Source organism: Pan paniscus, chromosome 7 (assembly GCF_029289425.2).
Source record: "Pan paniscus chromosome 7, NHGRI_mPanPan1-v2.0_pri, whole genome shotgun sequence".
Taxonomy (NCBI): Eukaryota; Metazoa; Chordata; class Mammalia; order Primates; family Hominidae; genus Pan; species Pan paniscus.
This window is the reverse complement of record NC_073256.2, coordinates 66365667-66390421: the sequence shown is the minus strand read 5'-3', so window position 1 is coordinate 66390421 and position 24755 is coordinate 66365667. Positions and strand designations below refer to the sequence as shown.

The following is a 24755-nucleotide window of genomic DNA, read 5'->3' as shown; positions in this document are numbered from 1 at the left end:
CTTGTCAGTATAATTAATTGCATGTATAATACACGCTACACTAAATTAATATCTAAATACCATAGTTAGTAGCCATTAGATTGCATTTATCACTCTTGTTCCTTTGCAAAGGGTTTGTTAGCTCATTAAAAAGTGTTGGGGTAAGTAACTGAATACTGTACCGCTGTCAGCAACTGGTGGTTGAGGTTCCCCATCAGAATAAATGCCAGAATAATACAGAACTGACAATATTAACATCTTTCACCAGTATTAAAATTTGTGCTGTGCTTTGAAAGATTAAGAAATATACCAAGAGCTAAAGGTAAAAAAAAATTGACAAGAGTAATGCATTCTTTGATATTATCAAAATAAGTGGTTGGCACAAAGTAAATGATTGATCAGTGGTAGCTGAGGTGGGAGAAGTGGAGCAGTAGCGAGAGGTAGAGAAAGGGCCGGTGCAGAGATGGGTCTATATTTAGGGAAGAGGCTGTGTTAGAAATGTAAGTTAAAAACTTATGAGGCATATAAAATAAAGGGAGTGGAAGAAGTTAGTAAGGCATTTGTCTAAACTGATGGGAGACAAAGTGAGGCAACCCCCTGGAAACACATGCAGTGGCAAAGGAGCCCGCTGTAGGAACGACACAGTTCCCACATTACACAACCTGTGAACTAGGAAGAGGCAGAAAAGATGAGTCCAAAGACAAGTAAGAGACAAGAATGGGACATCTCGAGAGATACTCAGACAAAAAGCTAAGGAAAACAGTTGAGAGAAAAGCAGAAGATACATCAGGCTACAAGGAGTCACCTTGTTAAAAGAAGGAGAGTGTCTAATCTAAACATAGAGCAGTGTTACAGGAGACTTTGCCAAAAATATCATCAAGGGACATTCCTGGGAAGGTTCTGAATGTCAGGCTAAGGCTTCTTAGCCCTGAATTTAATAAGTGAAGGGCTATAATAGAAATATGGTAATTTTAATTCATAGTTGAAAAATTATATTGAGATTTCATGTCCATAGATACAATTTTTTCACTTTGTTATTTACCCTTTTCTCTATACTGGGATAATGCATTTATAATTTATTCTAATACAAATATTGTTATTGTCAATTTTATATTATAGTAATGAAAATAATGCAGATTTTGAATATGTGAAAAAATATATGTAAATAAAATGTAAATATATAAATTTATGTAAATATAGTCAGATTTTTACAAAGTATTTTAAATTATTATTTAGAATGAAACTACCAAAGGACTGCTTTAGTTCCCAGGATGTTATTTTAGTGTGACAAAAATGCAGTTCATAAGGAATTAAAACTAAGAAATGCAATTAGTTTTGTGTAATTTATTTTAAGTGCTGCCTTTAAGTGAAAATTTGCCAATAAAATCTTAAAGTAAGTTTATTCTTCTGGCCATGACGGATATTTCAAGATGAGCAGAGAATGTGTGTTTTTGGTCTTGTGATTCCCTGAAAGTTTCCCCTCTTTGTTCCTTAATGGCATTAATGTAGTTAGAGGTGTTATGTGATGAATTTCTTGGGTTTACCTTTGCTTCAATCTGTTTAGTATCTGGATTCTGAAACAAAAATTTGATTTTGCTCTTGCCATCATCTGAAGAACCTTTAAGCTGAGAGAATTTATACCTCCAAAGGACAGCCTAAAGGGGGAAAAAAAACAATGTAAGTCAGTGGAATTAATATCTGCTTTCAAATCAAGAAATAGTTCTTTTTTAAATGGTAAAAGTTAATCATACAAAGTTAGTACTATGTCCCAATATTTTAAAATGAAATTTAAAAATATTTATCAAATGTTAACATTTGTGATTCAATATTATCATTTAATTTTCAGAAATATTTTATCCATGAAATAATTATTGCAAAAATGCATAAAAATAAATTGCTTTTAGTATCTTGTCTTATGTGCACAGTCAATAAGCACTGTATGTTTCATTGAGTCCTTTTCAATAGAAGTGACAAAGTGATTTTGAATTGATCATTCTGGAACTTCATCTTGAAGCTCAACTAATAACCTTCGCTTTATTAAGATGACATATTAGCTTGAATAAACCCTTATGACAAAAACTGACATGGTGCTTTCATGAGATGCAGAATAAGCATTTTATAGAGCCATCTGCATCAGTCTGTAATATCTTGGAAAGTAGAGCCTCTTTCAGAAACATATTCTACAAATGTAATTCTCTGAAGCAGAAAGTAACAGCAATCTGTTGCCTTTCCAAATAACAAAAATGGAGATATAAAAGGTTAAATTGGCAATAAGTGGGAATTGTCTATAACAAGTTTTTGTCTATCCTATATCATAAATCATATTTCCTGGGAGCAGGTGCAGCAGTTCACTCTTTGGTATGTCCTGAAACTAAAAACATGCATGTCCAAAGTAAAACACCAAAGATATAAATCATTAAAGAAGAAAATTGTGTATGTGTGTTCAAACATGATCACACACCATGTAGTTTGTTTTACCTTATCTTAGCATACCTTTATCTCATTAAATATGTGATAGCAAATACTTTTAACAAATTATTGTTTCAAATATTTTTTAAACGATTTCTTATGGTTTCTAAATAGATCAACAAAACATAGCTGATATAGTCAAATATTTTCTGAGTGCAGTCCTATTTAAGCTATTGTCGCTGATAAAATAGTAAAGAAAGAACAGAGTATATGTCTCACATCTTTTTCAGAATAAAATGTGATAGATAAAAGCATATATGGGCATACCTCGGGGTATATACAGGCATACCTCAGTGCTTTTGTGGATTGTGTTCCAGACCACCACGAAACAGCAAGTATTGCAATGAAGTGAGTCACAGAAATTGTTTGGTTCCCAATGCATATAAAAGTGATGTTTGTTTCTATACTGTAGTCTATTAAGTGTACAATGACATTAAGCCTAAAAAACAATGTATATACCTTAATTAAAATATAATTTATTACTAAAAAATGCTAGGGGTCATTCAAGTCTTCAGTGAGCCGTAGTCCTTTTGCTGGTGGAGGGTGCTGCCTTGATGCTGACAGCTGCTGGCTCATCAGGATGGTGATTGCTGGTGGTTGGGGTGGCTGTGATAATTTCTTAAAATAAGACAGCAATGAAGTCTGCTGCATTGATTGACTGTTTCATGAAAGATTTTTCTGTAGCCTGCAATATAGCCGAATAGAATTTTACCCACAGAATTTCTGAACTGCAGTCAATTCACTCAAATCCTCCTGCTGTTTATCAACTAAATTAATGTAATATTCTAAATATTTTATCATTTCAACAATATTCACAGCATTTTCATAAGAAGTAGATTCCATCCGAAGAAACCACTTTCTTTGCTCCTCCATAAGAAGAAACTCCTCACTCACCAAAGTTTTATCATGAGATTGCAATAATTCAGTTGCATCTTCAAGGCTCCAGTTATAATTTTAGTTTTCTTGTTATTTCCACGGCATTTGCATTTACTTCCTTCACTGAAGTCCTGAACCTCTCCAAGTCTCCGAAGAGGGTTTAGAATTGATTCAACTTCTTCCAAATCCCTATTTATATTGATATTTTGACCTCCTCCCATGAATCATAGATAATGTAATGGCATCTAAAATTATGAATCCTTTCTAGAAAGTTTTTAATTGACTGCCAAGATCCATCAGAGGAATCACTTTATCTATGTTACCTATAGCCTTACAAAGTGCATTTCTTAAATAGTAAGACTTGAAAGTTGAAAATACTCCTTGATTCATGGACTGCAGAATGGATATTGTGTTAGCAGACAAGAAGACATTAGCCTCCTTGCACATCTCCCTCAGAGTTCTTGGATAATTTGGTACATTTTTAGTGAGCCGTATTATTTTGAAAGGAATTGTTTTTTTGAAGCAGTGGGTGTCAATAGTGGGCTTAACATATTCAGTAAACCATGTTGTAAACAGATGTTCTTCAGGATTTAATATTCCATTTAGAGTACAGATAGGGTAGATTTAGCACAATTCTTAAGGGTCCTAGGATGTTTAGAATGGTAAATGAGAATTGGCTATACTTTAGTCACGAGCTGCATTGGTCCCAACAAGAGAGGCAGCCTGTCCTTTGAAGTTTTGAAGCCAGACATTGACTTCTCCTCCCTACCTATGAAAGTTTCAGATGGCATCTTCTTCCAACATAAGGCTGTTTTATCTACACTAAAAATCCATTGTTTAGTGTAGCCACCTTTATCAATGATCTTAGCTAGATGTTCGGATAACTTGCTGTAGCTTCTCCATCAGCACTTGCTGCTTCACGTTGTACTTTTATGGTGTAGAGATGGCTTCTCTCCTTAAACCTCATGAACAAACCTATGCTAGCTTCAATCTTTTCTTCTTCAGCTTCTTCATCTTTATCAGCTTTCATAGATCTGAAAAGAGAGCCTTCTCCTGGATTAGGGTTTGGCTTAAGGGAATGTTGTGGCTGGTTTGATTTATCCATACCATGAAAACTTTCTCCATATCAGCAAAAAGGCTGTTTCACTTTCTTATCATGTATGTGTTCCCTGGAGTAGCACTATTACATTTCTTCAAAAACTTTTCCTTTGCATTCACAACTTGCTTAACTGTTTGTCACAGGAGGCCCAGCTTTTAGCCTATCTCTGTTTTCAACATGCCTTTCTCATCAAGCGTAATCATTTCTAGATTTTGTTTTAAAGTGAGAGGCATGTGAGTCTTTCATTTGAATGCTTAGAAAGTCCATTGCAGGATTATTAATTAGCTTGATTTTCAAATTATTGTGTCTGTGGGAATAGGGAGGCCTAAGTACAGGGAGAGAGGTGGGAAACAGTTGGTCAGTGGAGCAGTCAGAACACACATCTTTTTGGTTAAAATTATTCACCATCTTGTATGGGCACAGTTCATGGTGCTCCAAAATAATTACAATAATAACATGAAATATTACTAATTGCAGGACACCATAACAAATGTAATTTAAAAAGCTTTGAAACATTTTAAGCATTACCAAAATGTGACACAGAGATACAAAGTAAGTGCACGCTGTTGGAAAAAGAGCTGATAGAGTGGCTCAATGCAGGGTTGCCACAAACCTGCAATTTGTAAAAGACACAGTATATGTGAAGGACGATAAAGCAAAGTATGATAAAATGAGGTACACCTGTAAATTAGCACTTATGTCAATACATTCACACTGTCATATGAAGAGCAAGTTATAGTTAAACATATCCTGAATATCAATTTTAACATATCACCAGTGATCCTTAAAACCCAGATTTCTTGAGGTCTTAGCCTCTTTAAGCAGAGTTTCTAATGAGAAAGTAGTACCCCCTCACCTAGCAAAATGTAAAATAATTCCTGGTAAAATGCCTGTTCTCCAATATTATCTCACACTGACACTGAGAAAATGAGATTGGTAAAGGTTCCAAGAAATACATTTAAGGGTAAATGGAGTGAGAAAATGTTTATCTCCAACCAGCAATTCCACAGTAAATATTCATATGCATAACTTTTCCTAGTGGTAATATTTTCAGCTTAGATATTACAGGTTTATAATTAGGAGACATTACCCATGGTCTCCATTTGTACGTATGTATTTTAATGGTGAGCGGTAACAATGCCAGACAAAAAAATTGCAACTTTCACCTTCAACTCAATAAAGTGTGTGTTTTTGCTTTTTTCCTATCTTGGTACATGGGGAAAAAATGTACCTTACATTTTAAAAAAATTGTGTCTTACACAGCTTGGGCAACATGATGAAACCCTGTCTACAAAAAAGACAAAAAGTTAGCTGGACTTGATGGCATGAGCCTGTAGGCCTAGCTACCTGGGAGATTGAGATGGGAGAATCACCTGAGCCCGGTGGTTGACGCTACAGTGAGCCGTGATCATGCCACTGCACTACAGAGTGAGCCCTGTCAGAAAGAGAGAAAGAGAAAAAGAGAGGAAGGAAAGAAAGAAGGAAGGAACGAAGTGTGAAAATTTTTGTGTTTGAAATTAAAATTTTGGCATTTTTCTTCAACAGATTAATACTAAAACAAGATCAAAATTTAAGAATTAAAGTAACAGAGGTAAAAGGAAAATTCGACATGGAGATTATATAAAATAATAGAATGTCACCTTAATTGTATAACTAATACATAAGGTAAGCATATGGTAAGGTAGAATCCTAGTACCCAGTTTACTTTATATGTGTTCTTAAATATTAATTTTTATACGCCAATTTTTTAAGACTAAAACACACATGCACACAAAAAACTTGTAGTACTTAGGCTAGATTTCTGAGGCACACTTAGTTTGACAAATGTGGAGGAATATGAGTAGCACGCTCAAGAAAAAGTTTAAGTCCATGGTCTGAACAATTCTACTAGTTTAGTGCATCATTTCAGAAAGATGCAACAAGGAATTACTGCAGCATAACCCTTCATGATTGAAGTCAATATTTTCTGCTACCCCCTTTCAGGAGACAATTTTTCAATTTATATAGGCCTACAGTGCATTATACTACTTTCCCAGATTTGTAGCTTCAAGAATACCTGAGGGGGTGTTAATCTGGAGCTAATAGTTTTATAATGAAATTCATTTCTTACTAGATCAGAATTCCTTCCAGAAGTCTGTAAGGTTTTTTGACTATACCTCATCATCCAATATCACAATAGCATATTTAGATAGCATACAATCTGCAGAAGAGCAAAAGCACTAAAAAAAAGTAAACTTGCATTTATTGTTTGACTACATAATGACATTGAACCCATCCTACAAGTCTAAAGATGTTTTGCAGGGAAAATAAAAAGTGTATGTGTATATATATAATATATATTATATATATTTATAATATAATATATTATATATATTTGCAATATGTATATGCAAATATATATTATACATATATATGACTTACAAAAATATTAAGACAATCAGAAAGTTCATATCCACTCCACACCCAGTTTGCCCAATTAATGATATCTCACATTAGTATGGTGTCTTGTCACAGTTAATAAACTAATATCAGCAGATTATTAAGTAAGGTCTATCATTTATTTAGGTATCTTTAGTTTTAACCTAATGTCTTTTTCTGTTACGGTGCCATGTTACATTTATTCATTGTGACTTCTTAGGCTCCACTTGGCTGTGACAGGTTCTCAGTTCCTCATCAGACTGTACTTGAAAACTTTGAGGAGTCCTGTCAGGTATTTTGTAGACTAGCTCCTATTGTAATGTTTTTGATGTTTTTCTCATGAATAGGTGGGCCAAAGATTTTCTTTAAATGAAAAAGGACTCACAGTTTTTTGTTAATGATGCCAGTGGATATCCCTGAGAGGCTTTCATTTAAGGCATGTGATTTGAGTGTGATGTGTTGTGTGTGTTCGTTCAGCTGGGGTAGCTGGTCTTAACACAATTTTATAGTTTATTTCAACATAGATCTATGTGAAGAAAAGCATGACTTTTAGAGTACTAAAACTCCATGTCTTGATTACTTTATTACTAAAACATTTGTATAAGAACAGTCAAAATTAAGTAGAATATACTCATGTATTTTTACATGATCTATAATTCCTTCTTTTCTAATTTCAAATTATTATTTAACATTAACAATTATAAAAATAAAAAGAACATTCACATTTTCTTTTGGTGTGGTAAAATATACATAATATAAAATTTAGCATCGTAATGATTTTTACATGTATGATTCAAGAATGTTAAATACATTCACAATGTTGTGTAATCATTACCACTAGCCATTTACAGAATATTTTGTTCATCCTAAACAGGAACTCTGTACCCATTAATCATATGTCTTCACTTATCTTTCCCCACTGCCCCAGGTACCCTTTATTCTACTTCCTGTCTCTAAGAATTTGCCTATTCTAGGTATTTCATTTAAGGGGAATCATAAAACATCTCTCCTTTTGTGTGTGGCTTATTTCACTTAACGTAAGGTTTTCGAGGCCCATCCATGGCTAAATAATATTCCATTGTCTGAAAATCCCAATTTTGTTTATCCATTCATTTATCGATGGACACTTGAGTTGCATTCACCATTTGTCAACTGTGAGTCATACTGCTATGAACATTGGTGTACAAGTATCTGTTTAAGTCCCTGCTTTCAATTCTTTGGTGTATATACTGAGAAGCTGCATTATTAAATCATATGGTAACCTATGTTCAACTTTTTGTGGAACCACCAAATGTTTTTCAGAGGCTACATCATTTTATAATTATACCAGCAATGTGAAAGAAAGGGTTACTCTTTCATTTATGAGGTTCTCCACATCCTCATCAACAACTTTGTTTGTTTTCTTTCTGATTTTTGCCATCCCAATGAATGTAAAGTGGTAACTCCTGTGGTTCTGACTTGCATTTCACTAATGGCTAGTGATGTTGGTCATCTTTTTGTGTGCTTGCTGGCCATTTGTATATATTCTTTGTTGCAATATCTACTCATGTTCTATTTCGAATTGAGTTGCTTGTTTTGTTGTTACTGAGTTGTATAAGCATTTTATACATTTTGGATATCAACCCATTATCACATATATGATTTGCAAATACATTCTTCCATTCTGTGGGTGACCTTTGCACTCTGTTGTAGTATCCTTTGATGTACAAAAGTCATTCACTTTAATGTTGTCCAATTTATCTATCTTTAATTTTGTTGCCTGAGCTTTCGGCATCATAGCAAAGAAATTATTGCCAAATTTAAAGTAATGAAGCTTTTCCCCTATGCTTTCTTCTACAAGTTTTATCATTTTAACTCTTACAGTTAGGTCTTTGACTCATTTTGAGTTAATTTTTGAGTATGGTATAAGGCCAGGGTCTAACTTTATCCTTTTGCAGGTGAGTATTTTGTTTTACTAACAAACACCATTAGTTGAAAACACTGCTCTTTCCTCATTGGATGGTCTTGGCACCCTTGTTGAAAATCATTTTACCATACATGTGAGGTTCATTCTGTGATCTCTATTCTATTACATGTTTTTATGTCAGTCTCTATGACAGGACAACACTATTTTAATTACTATAGCTTTGTAATAAGTTTTGTAATCAGAAGTCAAAGACCTACAAATTTTGTTCTTTTTCAAGATTGTTTTGGGTATTTGGGGATCCTTAAAATTTTATGTTAGTTATAAGACGGACTTTTCTATTTCTTCAAAAATATCGGTGACATTTTGATGAGGACTGCATTGTATCATATTGTCATCTTAATAATAATATGTCTTTCAATTCATAAACAGAGGATGTTGTTTCTTTTATATTTCTTTCATCAATTTTCTGTAGATTTCAGTATACAAGACTTTCACCTACTTGGTTAAGTATATCCCCAATTATTTTATTCTCTTTATGTTATTGTAAATAAAATTGTCTTCTCAAATGCTTTTCCAGATTATTCATTGTTAGTGTATAGATACACAACTCTTTTTGTATGTGTGTTGATTTCGTATACTGTGACTTTGCTATTATTATGTATTAGCCAAAACAGGTTTTGTGTGGTTATTTAGTTTGCATATTTGTCCCCGCTTAAATCTCATGTTGAAATCTAATCCCCAGTGTTTGGAAAGGGGCCTTATAGGAGGTGTGTGGATCACGGGGGCAGATATCTGAAAGATCTGCACCCATGAATGGCTTGGGCCATCCCCTTGGCAATAAGTGAGCTCTCAATCTGGGTTCATAGGAAATCCTGTCATTTAAAAATGTGTGTCACCTCCTCTCTCTCTCTCTCTGCTCCTATTTTTGCCATGTGACAAGCTTGCTTCCACTTCATCTTCCACCATGACTAAAAACTCCCTGAGACTTCCCCAGAAGCCATCAGATGCCAGCACCATGCTTCCTGTATAGGCTGAAGAACAGTAAGCCAACTAAATTTCTTTCCTTTATGAATTACCCAGTCTCAGGTATTTCTTTATACCGATCCAAGAATGGCCTAATAGATCTGATGTGTGTGTGTTTGTGTGTGTAGTTGTCTACATACAAGATTATGTCATCTGTGAGCAGAGATAATTTTACTAATTTTCAATTTTCTTTGGCTTTTTTTTTTTTTCTTGCTTAATAGCTCTGGCTAAAACTGTCAATAATACCATGTCAAACAGAAGAAGTCAAAGCAAGTATTCTTGTTCCTGATTTAGGAGAAAACCTTCAGTCTTTCAGCATTGGATATAATATTATCTGTGGGTCTTTTTTTCATATTTAAAATTTCCTTCTATTCCTAGTTTATTAAGTTTTTTTGTTAAAGGTTGATGCGTTCTGACAAGTGTATTTTTCTGTATTAATTGAGAAGATTCTTGTATTTTTATTTAAACTTCATTCTATTAAGGTGTTGTATTACATTGATTGATTTACATATATTGAAACTTCCTTGAATTTCATTAATAAATACTACTTGGCCATGGTGTATAATCCTTTTACTATGTTGCTGAGTTCTATTTGCTAGTATTTTTTGAGAATTTTTTTCATTAATATTCATCAGGAATATTGAGCTACTATTTTCTTTTCTTGTAGCATCTTCTTCTGGCTTTGGTGTCAAGGTAATGTTGGCCTCACAGAATGACTTACAAAGCATTCCCACCCCTTCAATTTTTTTTTTTTTGGTAAGAATTTGAGAATAACTTTGGTTTTTTTAATGTTTGGTAAAATTCACCAATAAAGCTATGTGGTCCAGGCCTCTTCTCTGTTGACAGATTTATGATTATGGATTCAATCCCCTTAATAGCTACAGATTCATTCACCTTTGGCAGTGTGTATATTTCCAGGAATTTATCTATTTCATCTAGGTTATCAAATTTCTGAAATGCAATTGCTCATAAAATTATCTCTTAATGCATTTATTTTTACAATATTATCAAAATGTCTCTTCTCTTTTTTTCTGATTTTAGTAATTTGGGTCTTCTTGTTGAGACAATCAGGCTAAAGACTTATAAATTTTGTTATTTTTTCAAGGAACCAACCTTTAATTTTGTTAATTTTTCTTCATTACTTTCTAGTATCTATTTTATTTTTTTCAACTTTAATCTTTATTGTTTTCACCTTTCTAGCTAGCTTTCAGTCTACTCGTCTTTTTCTACTTCTTTAAGATGTAATGTCAGGTCACTGATTTGTGATGTTTCTTATTTTTAGATGAGTTTTTGTTTTCATCCTCTTTTTTAATATATATACTTATACTCCTACAAGTTTCCCTTTTAGTACTGCTTTCGCTTTGTCTCATATATTTTGGTATGTTTGTGTTTCACTTTCATTTTCCTCTAAATATTTGTTTTCTTCTTTATCCAGTTGACAATTAGGAGTGTGTTGATTTCCATTTCTTTCTGGATTATCCAGTGTTTCTTCTGTTATTGATTTTTAGTTTCATTCCATTGTGAGCAGAAAAGATATTTTGTATAATTTCAATCATTTAAAATCTATCATGACGTATTTTGTGCTTAACACATGGTCTAATCTGAAGAATGTCCCATGTGCCCTTCAGAAAAATGTGTATTCAACTGTGGTTGAATATATAGCATGCATATATCTGTTAGATCCAGTTGGTTAATTGTGTGTGTATGATTTTTTAAAAATTAATAATAGATTTTATTTTTGAGAGCAGTTTCATGTTCACAGAAATAATAAGCAAAAGAAACAGAGTGGTGCATTTGTTATAATCTACGAACCTACATTGACATTATCCTTCAAAGTCCTAAGTTTACATTTGGGTTCACTTTTGGTGTTATAAATACTATGGATTTTGACAAATGTATAATAACATTTATCTACCATTACAGTATCTTGCAGAGTAGTTTCATTGCCCTGGAAATCCTCTGTGGTCCACCTACTCATCCCTCTCTTTCCCACAGTAACTGGTAACCATTGGTCTTTTACCATCTTCACAGTTTTGCCTTTTCCAGAATCTCATATAGTTGGAATCATACAGTATATAATCCTTTCCAATTGACTTCTTTCACTTAGTAATGTGCATTTGTTTCCATCATGCCATTTCATGGCTTTTTTTTTCTGATGCTCAATAATATTCCATTTTCTAGATATACCATAGTTTAGTTATCCATTCACATACTAAAGTGAATGTTGGTTGTTTCCATGTTTGGGCAATTATGAATAAAACTGCTCTAAATATCCATGTGCAGACTTTTGTGAGGAAATAGCTTTTTAGATACTTTGAGTAAATACCATGGAATAAGATTTGGATGGTAACAGTATGTTTTGTTATGTGAGAAACTGTTAAATTATCTTTTTCTTACATTTAACTTTTATTTTAAGTTCTGGGGTACTTGGCCAAGTGCAGTCGCTCGTGCCTGTAATCCCAACACTTGGGAAGGGGATGCGGGAAGATCACCTGAGGTCAGGAATTTAAGACCAGCCTGGCCAACATGGCTAAACCCCATCTCTACTAAAAATCCAAAAACTAGCCAGGACTGGTGGCACACACCTGTAATGCCAGCTACTCAGGAGGCTGAGGCAGAAGAATTGCTTGAACCCAGGAGGTGAGTGTTGCAGTGAACTGAGATTGCACCACTGTACTCCAGCTTAGGGGACAGAGCAAGACTCTGCCTCAGAAAAAAAAGAAAAGTTCATGTGAAGGTTTGTTATATGGGTAAACTGACATCATGGAGGAGTTTTGTACAGATTATTTTGTCACCCAGGTATTAAGCTTAGTACCCAGTAGTTATTTTTCCTGCTCTTCTCCCTTCTCCAAACCTCCATCCTCTGATAGGCCTCAGTGTATGTTGTTCTTCTGTATGTGACCATGTGTTCTCATCATTTAGCTCCTCTTTATAAGTGAGAACATGTGGTGTTTGGTTTTCTGTTCTTGTATTGGTTTGCTAAAGATAATGGCCTCCAGCTCCATCCATGTGCCTGCAATGTAAATGATCTCATTCTTTTTTATGGCTGCTTAGTATTCCATGGTGTATATACACCACAATTTCTTTATCTAGTTTACCACTGATGGGCATTTAGATTGACTCCATGTCTTTGTTATTGTGAACAGTGCTGCAATGAACATACTTGTGCATCTCTCTTTATGACAGAACAATCTATATTCCTTTGAGTATATACTTAGTAATGGGATTGATGGGTTAAATAATATTTCTATTTTTAGGTCTTTGAGGAATTACCATACTGTCTTCCACAATGGTTAAACTAATTTATACTCCCACCAACCAGGTAAAAGCTTTCCTTTTTCTCTACAACCTTGTCAGCATTGTTTTCGTTTTGTTTTGTTTTGTTTCTAATGGTAGCCATTCTGGCAGGTGTGAGATGGTATCTCACTGTGGTTTTGATTTGCATTTCTCTAATAATCAGTGATGTTGAGGTTTTTTTTTTTTCATATGTTTTTTGGCCACATGTATGTCTTCTTTTGAAAAGTGTGGTTCATATCCTTTGCCCACTTTTTAATAAGGTTGTTTTTTTTTCTTGTAAATTTGTTTAAGTTCCTTGTAGATGCTGGATATTAGACCTTTGTCAGATGCACAGTTTGCAAAAATTTTCTCCCATTCTGTAGGTTGTCTGTTCACTCTGTTGATAGTTTCTTTTGCTGCGCAGAGCTTTTTAGTTTAATTAGATCCCATTTTCCAATCTTTGCTTTTGTTGTAATTGCTTTCGGCATCTTCATCATGAAATCTTTGCCCAGTCCTATGTCTAGAATGGTATTGCCTAGGCTGTATTCCAGAGTTTTTATAGTTTGGGTTTTATATTTAAGTCTTTAATATATCTTGAGTTAATTTTTGTATATAGTGCAAAAAAAGGGGTCCAATTTCTTCTGCAACTGGCCAGCCAGTTATCTCAGCATCATTAATTGAATAGGGAATCCTTACCCCACTGATTGTTTTTGTCAGGTTTGTCAAAGATGAAATAGTTGTAGGTGTATGGTCTTATTTCGGGGTTCCCCATTCTGTTCCACTGGTATATGTGTCTGGTTTTGTACCAGTGCCATGCTGTTTTGGTTACTATAGCCCTGTTTAAAATCAAATGGAATGATGCCCCCACTTTGTATTTATTTATTTTTTTATTATACTTTAAGTTCTGGGATATACATGCCACGGTGGTTTGCTGCACCCAACAATCCGTTATCTATGTTAAGTTTTCTCCTAATGCTATCCCTCCCGCAGCCCCACATCCAGTATATACCCAGTAATGGATTGCTGGGTCAAATGGTATTTCTGGTTCTAGATCTTTGAGGAATCGCCATAGTGTCTTCCACAATGGCTGAACTAATTTACACTCCCACCAACAGTGTAAAAGTGTTCCTATTTCTCCACATCCTCTCCAGCATCTATTATTTCCAGACTTTTTAATGATCACCATTCTAACTGGTGTGAGATGGTATCTCATTTTGGTTTTGATTTGCATTTTTCTAAAGACCAGTGATGATGAGCTTTTTTTCATATGCTTGTTGGCTATATAAATGTCTTTTTTTGAGAAGTGTCTGTTCATATACTTGGCCCACTTTTTGATGGGGTTGTTTGTTTTTTTCTTGTAAATTTGTTTAAGTTCCTTGTAGATTCTGGATATTAGCCCTTTTTGAGATTGATAGATTGTAAAACTTTTCTCCCATTGTGTAGATGGCCTGTTCATTCTGATGATAGTCTCTTTCGCTGTGCAGAAGCTCTTTAGTTTAACAAGATCCCATTTATCAATTTTGGCTTTTGTTGCCATTGATTTTTGTGTCTTAGTCATGAAGTCTTTGCTCATGCCTATGTCCTGAATGGTATTGCCTAGGTTTTCTTCTAGGGTTTTTATGGTTTTACCTCTTATGTTTAAGTCTTTAATCCATCTTGAGTTAATTTTTGCATAAGGTGTAAAAAGGGGGTCCAGTTTCTGCGTATGGCTAGCCAGTTTTCCTAGCACCATTTATTAAATAGGGAATCCTTTCCCCATTGCTTTTTTTTTTGTCAGGTTTGTGGGAGATCAGATGGTCGTAGATGTGTGGTGTTATTTCTGAGGCCTCTATTCTGTTCCATTGGTCTATATTTCTGTTTTGGTACCAGTATTATGCTGTTTTGGTTACTGTAGCTTTGTAGTATAGCTTGAAGTCAGGTATCATGATGCCTCCAGCTTTGTTCTTTTTGTTTAGGATTGTCCTGGCTGTGTGGGCTCTTTTTCAGTTTCATATGAAATTTAAAGTAGTTTTTTCTAATTCTGTGAAGAAAGTCAATGGTAGCTGGATGAGGATAGCATTGAATCTATAAATTACTTTTGGCAGTATGGCCATTTTCACAATATTGATTCTTCCTATTCATGAGCATGGGATGTTTTTCCATTTGCTTGTGTCCTCTCTTACTTCTTCAAGCAGTGGTTTCTAATTCTCTTTGAAGAGGTCCTTCACATTCTTAGTAAGTTGTATCCCTAGGTATTTTATTCTGTTTGTAGCAATTGTGAATAAAATTTCACTCATGATTTGGCTCTCTGTTTGTCTGTTATTGGTGTATAGGAAAGCTTGTGATATTTGTACATTGATTTTGTATCTTGAGGCTTTGCTGAAGTTGCTTCTCAGCTTAAGGAGATTTTGGTCTGAGACAATGGGGTTTTCTAAACATATAATCATGTCATCTGCAAAGTGAGACAATTTGACTTCCTCTTTTCTTATGTGAATATCCTTTCTTTCTTTCTCTTGCCTGATTGCCCTAGCCAGAACTTCCAATACTATCTTGAATTGGAGTGGTGAGAGAGGGCATCCTAGTCTTGTGCTGGTTTGATTTGCATACATTGAAACAGCCTTATGTCCCAGGGATGAAGCCAACGTGATCATGGTGGACAAACTTTTTGATGTGCTGCTGGATTTCGTTTGCCCATATTTTATTGAGGATTTTCTCACTGATATTCATCAGAAATATTGGCCTGAAATTTTCTTTTTTTGTTGTGTCTCTACTAGGTTTTGCTATCAGGATGATGCTGGCCTCATAAAATGAGTTAGGGAGGAGTCCCTCTCTGCTATGTTTTGGAATACTTTCAGAAGGAGTGGTACCAGATCCTCTTTGTACCTCTGGTTGAATTCTGCTGTGAATCCATCTAGTCCTGTGCTTTTTTTGGTTGGTAGGTTATTAATTACTACCTCAATTTCAGAACTTGTTATTGGTCTATTCAGGGATTTGACTTCTTCCTGGTTTAGTCTTAGGAGGGTGTATGTGTCCAGGAATTTATCCATTTATTCTACATTTTCTGGTTTATTTGAATAGAGCTGTTTATAGTATTCTCTGGTGGTAGTTTGTATTTCTGTGGGATCAGTGGTAATATGCCTTTTATTATTTTTTATTGTTTCTATTTCAGTCTTTTCTCTTTTCTTCTTTATTAGTCCGGCTAGTGCTCTATTTTGTTACTCTTTTCAAAAAACCAGCTCCTGGATTCATTGATTTTTTGAAGGGTTTTTCATGTCTCTATTTCCTTCATTTCTGCTCTGATTTGAGTTTTTTCTTGTGTTCTGCTAGCTTTTGAATTTGTTTGCTTTTACTTCTCTAGTTCTTTTAATTGTGCTGATAGGGTATTGATTTTAGATCTTTCCCACTTTCTCCAGTGGGAATTTAGTCTATAAATTTCCCTCTAAACACTGCTTTAGCTGCCTCCCAGAGATTCTGGTACGTTGTGTCTTTGTTCTCAGTGGATTCAAATAACTTATTTATTTCATTTATTTACCCAGTAGTCTTTCAGGAGCAGGTTGTTCAGTTTCCATGTAGTTGTACAGTTTTGACTGAGTTTCTTAGTCCTGAGTTCGAATTTGATTGCACTGTGGTCTGAGAGACTGTTATGATTTCCATTCTTTTGCATTTGCTGGGGAGTGTTTTACTTCCAATCTTGTGGTCAATTTTAGAATAAGTGCGATGTGGTGCTGAAAAGAATGTATCTTCTGTTGATTTGGGGTGGAGAGTTCTGTTGATGTCTATTAGGTCCACTTGGTCCAGAGCTGATTCAAGTTCTGAATATCCTTGTTAATTTTCTCTCTTGTTGATCTGTCTTATATTGACAGTGGGCAGTGAAAATATTCCAGTATTACTGTGTGGGAGTCTAAGTTTCTTTGTACATCTCTAAGAACTTGCTTTATGAATCTGAGTGCTCCTGTATTGGGTGCATATATTTAGGATAGTTAGCTCTTCTTGTTGCATTGATCCCTTTACCGTTATGTAATGCCCTTTTTTGTGTTTTTTGATCTTTTAATTGGGGCATTTAGCCCATTTGCAATTAAGGTTTATATTGTTATGTGTGAATTTGATCCTGTCATTATGATGCTAGCTGGTTATTTTGCCCATTCGTTGATTCAGTTTCTTCATAGTGTCGATGGCCTTTACAATTTGGTATGTTTTTGCAGTGGCTGGTACTGTTTTTTCCTTTCCATATTTAATACTTCCTTCAGGCGCTCTGGTAAGGCAGGCCTGGTGGTGACAAAATCTCTCAGCATTTGCTTGTTTGTAAAGGATTTTATTTCTCCTTTGGGTATGAAGCTTAGTTTGGCTGGATATGAAATTCTGGGTTGAAAATCCTTTTCTTTAAGAATGTTAAATATTGGCCCCCACTCTATTCTGGCTTGTAGGGTTTCTGCAGAGAGATCCACTGTTAGTCTGATGGGTTTCCCTTTGTGGGTAACCCGACCTTTCTCTCTGGCTGCCCTTAACATTTTTTCCTTCATTTCAACCTTGGTTAATCTGATGATTATGTGTCTTGTGGTGCTCTTCTTGAGGAGTATCTTTGTGCTGTTCTCTGTATTTCCTGAATTTGAATGGCCTATCTTGCTAGGTTGGGGAAGTTCTCCTGGATATTATCCTAAAGAGTGTTTCCAACTTGATTCCATTCTCTCCATCACTTTCTGGTACACCAATCAATCATAGGTTTGGTCTTTTCACACAGTTCCATATTTCTTGGAGGCTTCGATCGTTCCTTTTCATTCTTTTTTCTCTAAGCTTGTCTTCACACTTTATTTCATTGAGTTGATCTTTAATCTCTGATACCCTTTCTTCTGATTGATCGATTTGACTACTGATACTTGTGTATGCTTCACGAAGTTCTTGTGCTATGTTTCTCAGCTCCATCAGGTCATTTGTGTTCTTCCCTAAACTGGTTATTCTAGTTTGCAATTCCTCTAACCTGTTTTCAAGTTTCTTAGCTTCCTTTCATTGGGTTAGAACATGCTCCTTTAGATTGGAGGAGTTTTTGTCTAATATTAGTTTAGAAACTTAGCTTTTCTTTGGCTATCATTTGCATGGAATATATTTTCTCAACAATTCTCTTTTAAACCACCTGTGTCTTTAGATCCAATGTTAGCCTCTTGTGTACAGCATATAGTTAGATCATTTTTTAAATCCAATATGTTGGGCAGGAAGAATGAGTAATTATTGCTTAATAGTTACAGAGTTTCTGTTTCGGATGATGAACAGATAGTAGTAATGATTATACAGTGGTGTAAATTAATTAAAGCCACTGAATTGTAAAATTGTTTAACATTACAAGTTGTATGGTTGAGATATATATTTATGGACATATATATATATGGACATATATATATATGTCCATATACATATATAGATATATATGTCCATATACATATATAGATATATATGTCCATATATATATATCTATATATATCTCTAGAGAGAGAGAGACAGAGAAAGAGATGAGAGAGAGAAAGAGAGAGAGAGAGTGCCACCATTTAGAAAGAAAAGATTCTGGAAACAACATAGTTCAAAATCCATTCAAAGCAAATACTAATTAAAATTTTTATATTTTAAAAATACATAGTGAAACATTAAAATCATAGATATGTCAATAATGATGGGAGAATTTTCAAGTAATATGTAATGATATTGAGGCAGAATAAATTAATATAGAATTTCATTTAAAAAATTTAAAAACAGATATTTATGAAGTGGCTAGTATATACTGAGTATTTTGCTAGATAATTAGAATGAAAAAGATACTGTCACTATCCTGAAGATGTCAGTCTCTATATAAATACTACACTTGATCTTAGCCAAAAGGCCGAGAAGCAATAGTCTCTGTATAAATACATGTCTATAGTTTGTTTCTTACTACATTAAACTATGCAAGTTATTGAAAGGCAATATCCAGTCATTTCAATTCATCTTCAATGTTTCCTTTAAATATATTTTATATAGTATCCCTTTCACAATAAAACTATTTGGGGCAATTAAGTCTTTGGAAAAAATATTTTAAGTTAAGTTTTTCATCACATAACTTCCTTTAAAGCAAATCTCTCATATTTCAAAAAGTAAAGTTATTTAAGCAATCTAAATTATAGAAAAATTACATAGAATTATATAAGTGAATTTTTAGTAATTTTGGAAATATATGAAGTCCTAGACATGACAGTAATAAGAAATTACAAATTCATTTAGTAAAATTAATGCATATTAACCAATATTAAAAGAAAAATAATAGTCATAATGCTATATAGTATAAAATATGATAAAATGTAAGAAAAACCCTAAGCCCCTGATAAAGAAAAAAAACTCCATTAAAAAATAGACGAAGGACACAAACACACATTTCTTAAAAGAAGACATACAAGCAGCCAACAAACACATGAAAAAATGCTCAGCATCACTAATCATCAGAGAAATGCAAATCAAAACCACAATGAGATACCATTTCACACTTGTCAAAATGGCTATTATTAAAATGTCAAAAACAACAGATCCTGGTAAGGCTGAAGAGAAAAGAGAGTGTTATACACTGTTGGTGGGAATGTAAATTTGCACAGCTACTGTGGAAAGCAGTCTGATGATTAATCAAAGAAGTTAAAACAGAGATATCATTTAGCCCAGAAATCCCATTACTGGGTATATATCCAAAGGACTGTAAATCATTCTATCAAAAAGATACATTCATTCATGTGTTCATTGCTGCACTATTCACAATTGCAAAGACATGGAATCAACCCAAGTCCCTATCAATGGTAGATTGGAAAAAAAAAATGTGGTACCTATACATCATGGAATACTACATGGTCATAAAAAAGAATAAAATCTTGCCCTTGCAGCAGCATGGATAGAGATGGAGGTCATAATCCTAAGCAAATTAAATGCAAAACAGAAAACCAAATTCCACATGTTCTCATTTGTAAGGAGAGCTAAACATTGAGCATAAAATAACATAAATATGAGAACAATAAACACTGAAGAAAACTAGAGGGGTAGGGAGGGGGTTGTCTGTTGAAAAACTGTCTATCAGGTACTATGCTCACAGTCTGAGTGGCAGGATCCATACCTTGAACCTCAGCATCATGAAAATTCCCATGTAACAAACCTGCACATTTGCCTCCTGTATCTAAAATAAAAGTTGAAAAAAATGCACAAAATACAAAAAATATTGCAGAAAGATGTTATTTTTAGAAAAAGGAAAAACAATTATTTTTGTTAACAACCATAGGAGAACCTGTTCAACCTCACTAGAAATCAAGAAGACTGCATTAATATTACCGAGACTGTTTTTTTCATCATTATATTAGTAAAGATCACTGAAAATTATATTAACTAAAGCTAGTAAGGTTATGTGGAAAAAATATTTACATAACATTGCTGATGACATTGTAAAATTTTAGTACAGCAATTTTAAATATATATTTTAAGCCCTTAAAATGTTAATATTATTTGATCCAGAAATTCCATTTATAAAAATTAATTGTACGGAAATACAATATATAAAATGTAAAGGAATATGTTAAACACCTTATTATTAATGAATATCAAAAAATGAAAATTCTAAACATTTTGCATTAAAATAATTCTGATGAGTATTATGTAGATATACGGAAAAATGCAAGTAATATAATGTTAGGGGAAACATAAGGACGTGAAATTTATTTTAAGTTAAAACAAACAAAGACACCTGTAACAAATAGAGAAAAAATGTCTGCCAAAGTACCTCACTGTTTGTAGCACTCCTTGACATTAACCTACTGTGTAGTTTTGGACAGGATACTTTATTTTTAGCTTGGCTTAGCTATAAATGCAAGGTTTTGAAATTCTCAAATTATAATTATAAATTTGAAATGATATTTTATATATAGTAATTACACTATTAAACAGGAATTTGCTGTTTCAACTAGATGTACTTTTAAGAGTGAACAGACTTTAAAAACTCATAATAAAGTTCCTCTGGCTATAAGAATGTGTATTAGAGTCATATGAAAGAGGTTTGATACATTTTTGAATATGAAGCATGAATCCTTGGCTATCAGTAGGATACCCCAAAGATGGATATAAAGAAGTTAATGAATATACTTAACTGAAGGACTTGTCAGCTAAAAGATAATGCAGTAAACTAGGAAAAGAGATAAGAACGTAGGCAAATTGTGTAAACTTGTAAAACTCAAAGAAATTTACTAAGGCCAATTTGGAATAACCTAAGTCAAAATTATTGTCAACGAAAGTTATAAAGTTCTGAAAAATGGCTAAACTCAAGGACTTATTGGCAGTCTTATTTATTTTAGCAATATTTTGTTCCTAAGATTCTGATAAACACTATGGCAATTGTGTTGAGAATATTAATGATGAAAAGGATGAGCAGACATCACCATTTTTGATAGCATGTAGTTTACATTGCTCTGTAATGTAAATTGTGAGTGCCATTGTAAATGCCTTATAGCTGGCTCTGAGGTAGACCCAGACAGGAGAGTGTTGAGTAAGCTGTTAGAAGTACATGTAGAGTGGGATGGTTTATTTAATTCACTTTGATTTGGTTAGAAACCAGGTGCTAGTAAGAAACACAGGAGCAAGAATTTCTGGCGTCAAAAGCTTTTCAATCTGGTAGAAAGTAAATAAAGATATAGTAATGAGATCTGTATAAAATATGTGTAGAATTTAATAATTTGCGTAATGATACTAAAACTCACAAAAAAATATGCCAATTTGTCTCCCTTTTTTTCATACTGGTAAAGTTCATGCACACTAGGATAATCAGTAGTTGCCTACATCGAATGAGATCAAGGGGATTATAAAGACCAGAAACCACTCTCTCCTGTTTATCTCCTTTTGTGCCCTCTTCTCCAGGCACTGGCCTGAACTCCATCATCAGGAAATTGAGATGCTTTCCCCTATTACAATGCATATATCCCAGGAAAGATCATGTATTTTGTTGTTGGCAGTGTACTGAAATAAAGATGAATACTGAGCTCAGAGCCACAAGCCCTAAAATGTAATCTGAATTTTATATTCTACTTATAAGCCACATGACTTTGGGCAAGATTCTTAATTTATTAGAGCCTGATCATATTTTACTGTAAATTAGAAGTAATAATGTCTGACTATTCTACTTTAAAGGTTAGTGTAAAAAGGGATGAAATAATAATGCTCATAAAATCGCTTTGTAGATTGCAAAGTTTTTTCCTCTATTATTTCAAACTAGTTTAGTAGCGTTCTTCCAATAGAACAGTAAGCTGATGGCAAACTTTAATGTCAGAAGTCACCTGAATACAAGTACTAATGGTGATGCTTCTGGGAGGATATGGAAGCAGAAGTAAGAACTTTCTGAAGATGAATATTGCCTCCTTCATATTTTATGATGGATCTTTCTGTATTCATTAAAAATTCTTTTTATTTCATCTTAAACATGTCATAAAATTCATAGCATTTTGAGACAACATATCCTTATGAATGTCTATAATGATTTTTCAATGCCATTAACAGTACATATGCTGACTCCTAGTTCTAGGTTATATCACGTCTGCAAAACACATCCTCTTGTTCCATTTGCTCCTATAATCTTTTTGTTCATCCTCGTTAATGCATAAAGCTTTTGTCATGTAATGCCCCTAATGTCAGAGCAAACAGAGTGCTGAGTAGTGCCAAAATAGTGTGAAATAATAAAAGCAGAAATAATTTTTTACTGTGAATGTTTAAATCCTTTGAAGAGATATGTGTTTTCGCTAATTTGATTATTTCAAAGCCTTTTAAATAGCAGTGTTCTTTTTCACACTAATTAATGCCTTCATCCCCTCTGCCCTACTCAATATGTGGCATAGCCCCCTCCACAGACCACACTCAGCAGAGAAAACTAAGCATGTCTTTCCACGGTTCTCTTTGTTTTTCCAAATATAGTTTTACTTTCATATATTCAAATCACTTTCTTTCATTCAAAAATAATTAAACCTTATCATTTCCAAAGTATATTTGTACAATATTCTGGATTGAAATTTTTTTCTTCCAGTCTCCTCTGAAACTGATCTATCTTCTCTTCCCAGTCGCTGTCATTTTTTCTTATCCAACTACTTTTTAGCATCACAGTCCGTGTAGTGAATACGGGGTGCTCCCTCCAGGTCAGGGTTAGCACTCCCATCTCCCAGCTGCTGGGTGTACCTGCTGCTGCTGATTTGCCTTTTTACCCATCATAATGAGTTCCTTGGTCACAGTTGAAGTCCTAGGTGATATAGAAATATAAATGTCTGACCCTGTTGTTGCTGTTGGGATAACTCTGTAGGACAATCAAAGCTTCAGAATTCCCCTTAAGTATGACTAGCCCTTAGGTACAATTACCTGTGGGTCAGATTATCCTTCTTGCCTATCCTGCCTTCCTCTTTACATACAGGTGTGTCCTGAATGTACCAACTCACAAACCTATTTCTCTGCCGTGAATACTACTCTATGAAATTCAAACTAGCATAGCTCATGCTAGGTGTAGTTCTCAATACAAAGGCAAAAATGAAATATTGGACATGGATTGCCTGCTAGCTGGCTGACAAAAGAGACCCCCATCACTGGAGGGGAGGTAGACACGGGCTTAACTTAATTTGCCAAACTCTATGACATTAGAAGTGTCTATTCCAAAGAAAGAACCTGTGTGAAATTTATGTGAAGCCCTCATAGGAGAATCACAATATAGACCTCTTTGGTCTCTGGAGAAAAGTGATTCCATCTCCAGCAAATCTGCTTACCATTTCTTAATCAGAGGCCCTTGTAGAGAGAAATGCTTACATGTATCCCATGTATCCAGGGCTACACATTATATTTGGACTCTGTCTGCCTAATAAGCTATAAGGTACAGCAGGGCAATGTAAAAAGTTGCATGTAATGTATTCACCTGGAATCAGGGACGAGCCAAGCCACAGGGCACCAGCAAGCTACCCAAGCTGGCAGCCCAGGTCTCCATCTCATCACCAGCCTAGGACCTGCACCACTCAACAACTAGCAAATATGCCACCTAAGGGACAATCCCTATGGTGACCTAAGATAGAACAAAAGGCGAAGATTTGCTCAAAGATAGACAGGCTCAGCATGCAAGCTAAATATTGAGGTTTCCTCTTCAACAGCCCCTCTGTTAGCTGTTCCTAAAACATAAGTGAGGAGAAAATGCTCCCCACTGCACAGAACTCTGGACGGTGCATCTGGGTATCCATTTTCTGCAAATACAAGTGGAATGAGATAAGAATATGTGTGATTCATGGACAGAGGTGAAAGATTTGACCCAGTCAGGGATCTAGGAGTACTAAAATATCAGAACATTAGGGAAAAAGGGGTCCAAGGAAAAAGCCCCAAACAATGAGCACTCCTAATACTTCAGAGATTTTACAACAGCCTGGCTCTGTCATTGGCATAAAGAATGCATTAACAAATGGGTGCCACACATGAGCCCAACCTGACTCCTCATGCACACAGGAGGATCCAGCTTCTACCACAGCTGAATGTTCAATCTGTCACCAATAGAAGCCAAAAATGAGTGCTCAAGGTGCCACCAATGTGGCTAAATCAATCAACTATTTGGTGGCAGATTGATAATTTTGGGCTCTTTTCACCCCAAAGAGGCATTAATTCATTTAGACATGAATAGACACACAGTCTGGTATGAGTTTGCCTTTCCTGTTCACCAGGCCTCAACATTTTAGGACT

The 24755-nt window shown here is 34.5% G+C and overlaps 1 protein-coding gene and 1 pseudogene across 9 annotated transcripts in view; both read right to left on the bottom strand.

Annotated features, from left to right (window-relative positions):
• Positions 1 to 24755, bottom strand: part of SNTG1 (syntrophin gamma 1) — an 865234-nt gene that overhangs the window by 43062 nt on the left and 797417 nt on the right. For all 9 annotated transcript variants that reach the window (XM_034966056.3, XM_063606752.1, XM_034966057.3 and 6 more), the window contains one exon: positions 1524 to 1634. In XM_034966056.3, coding sequence (XP_034821947.3) covers positions 1524 to 1634 — 111 coding nt within the window. The remainder of the gene's footprint in view (positions 1 to 1523; positions 1635 to 24755) is intronic.
• Positions 18795 to 18903, bottom strand: LOC112440802 (U2 spliceosomal RNA; annotated as a pseudogene).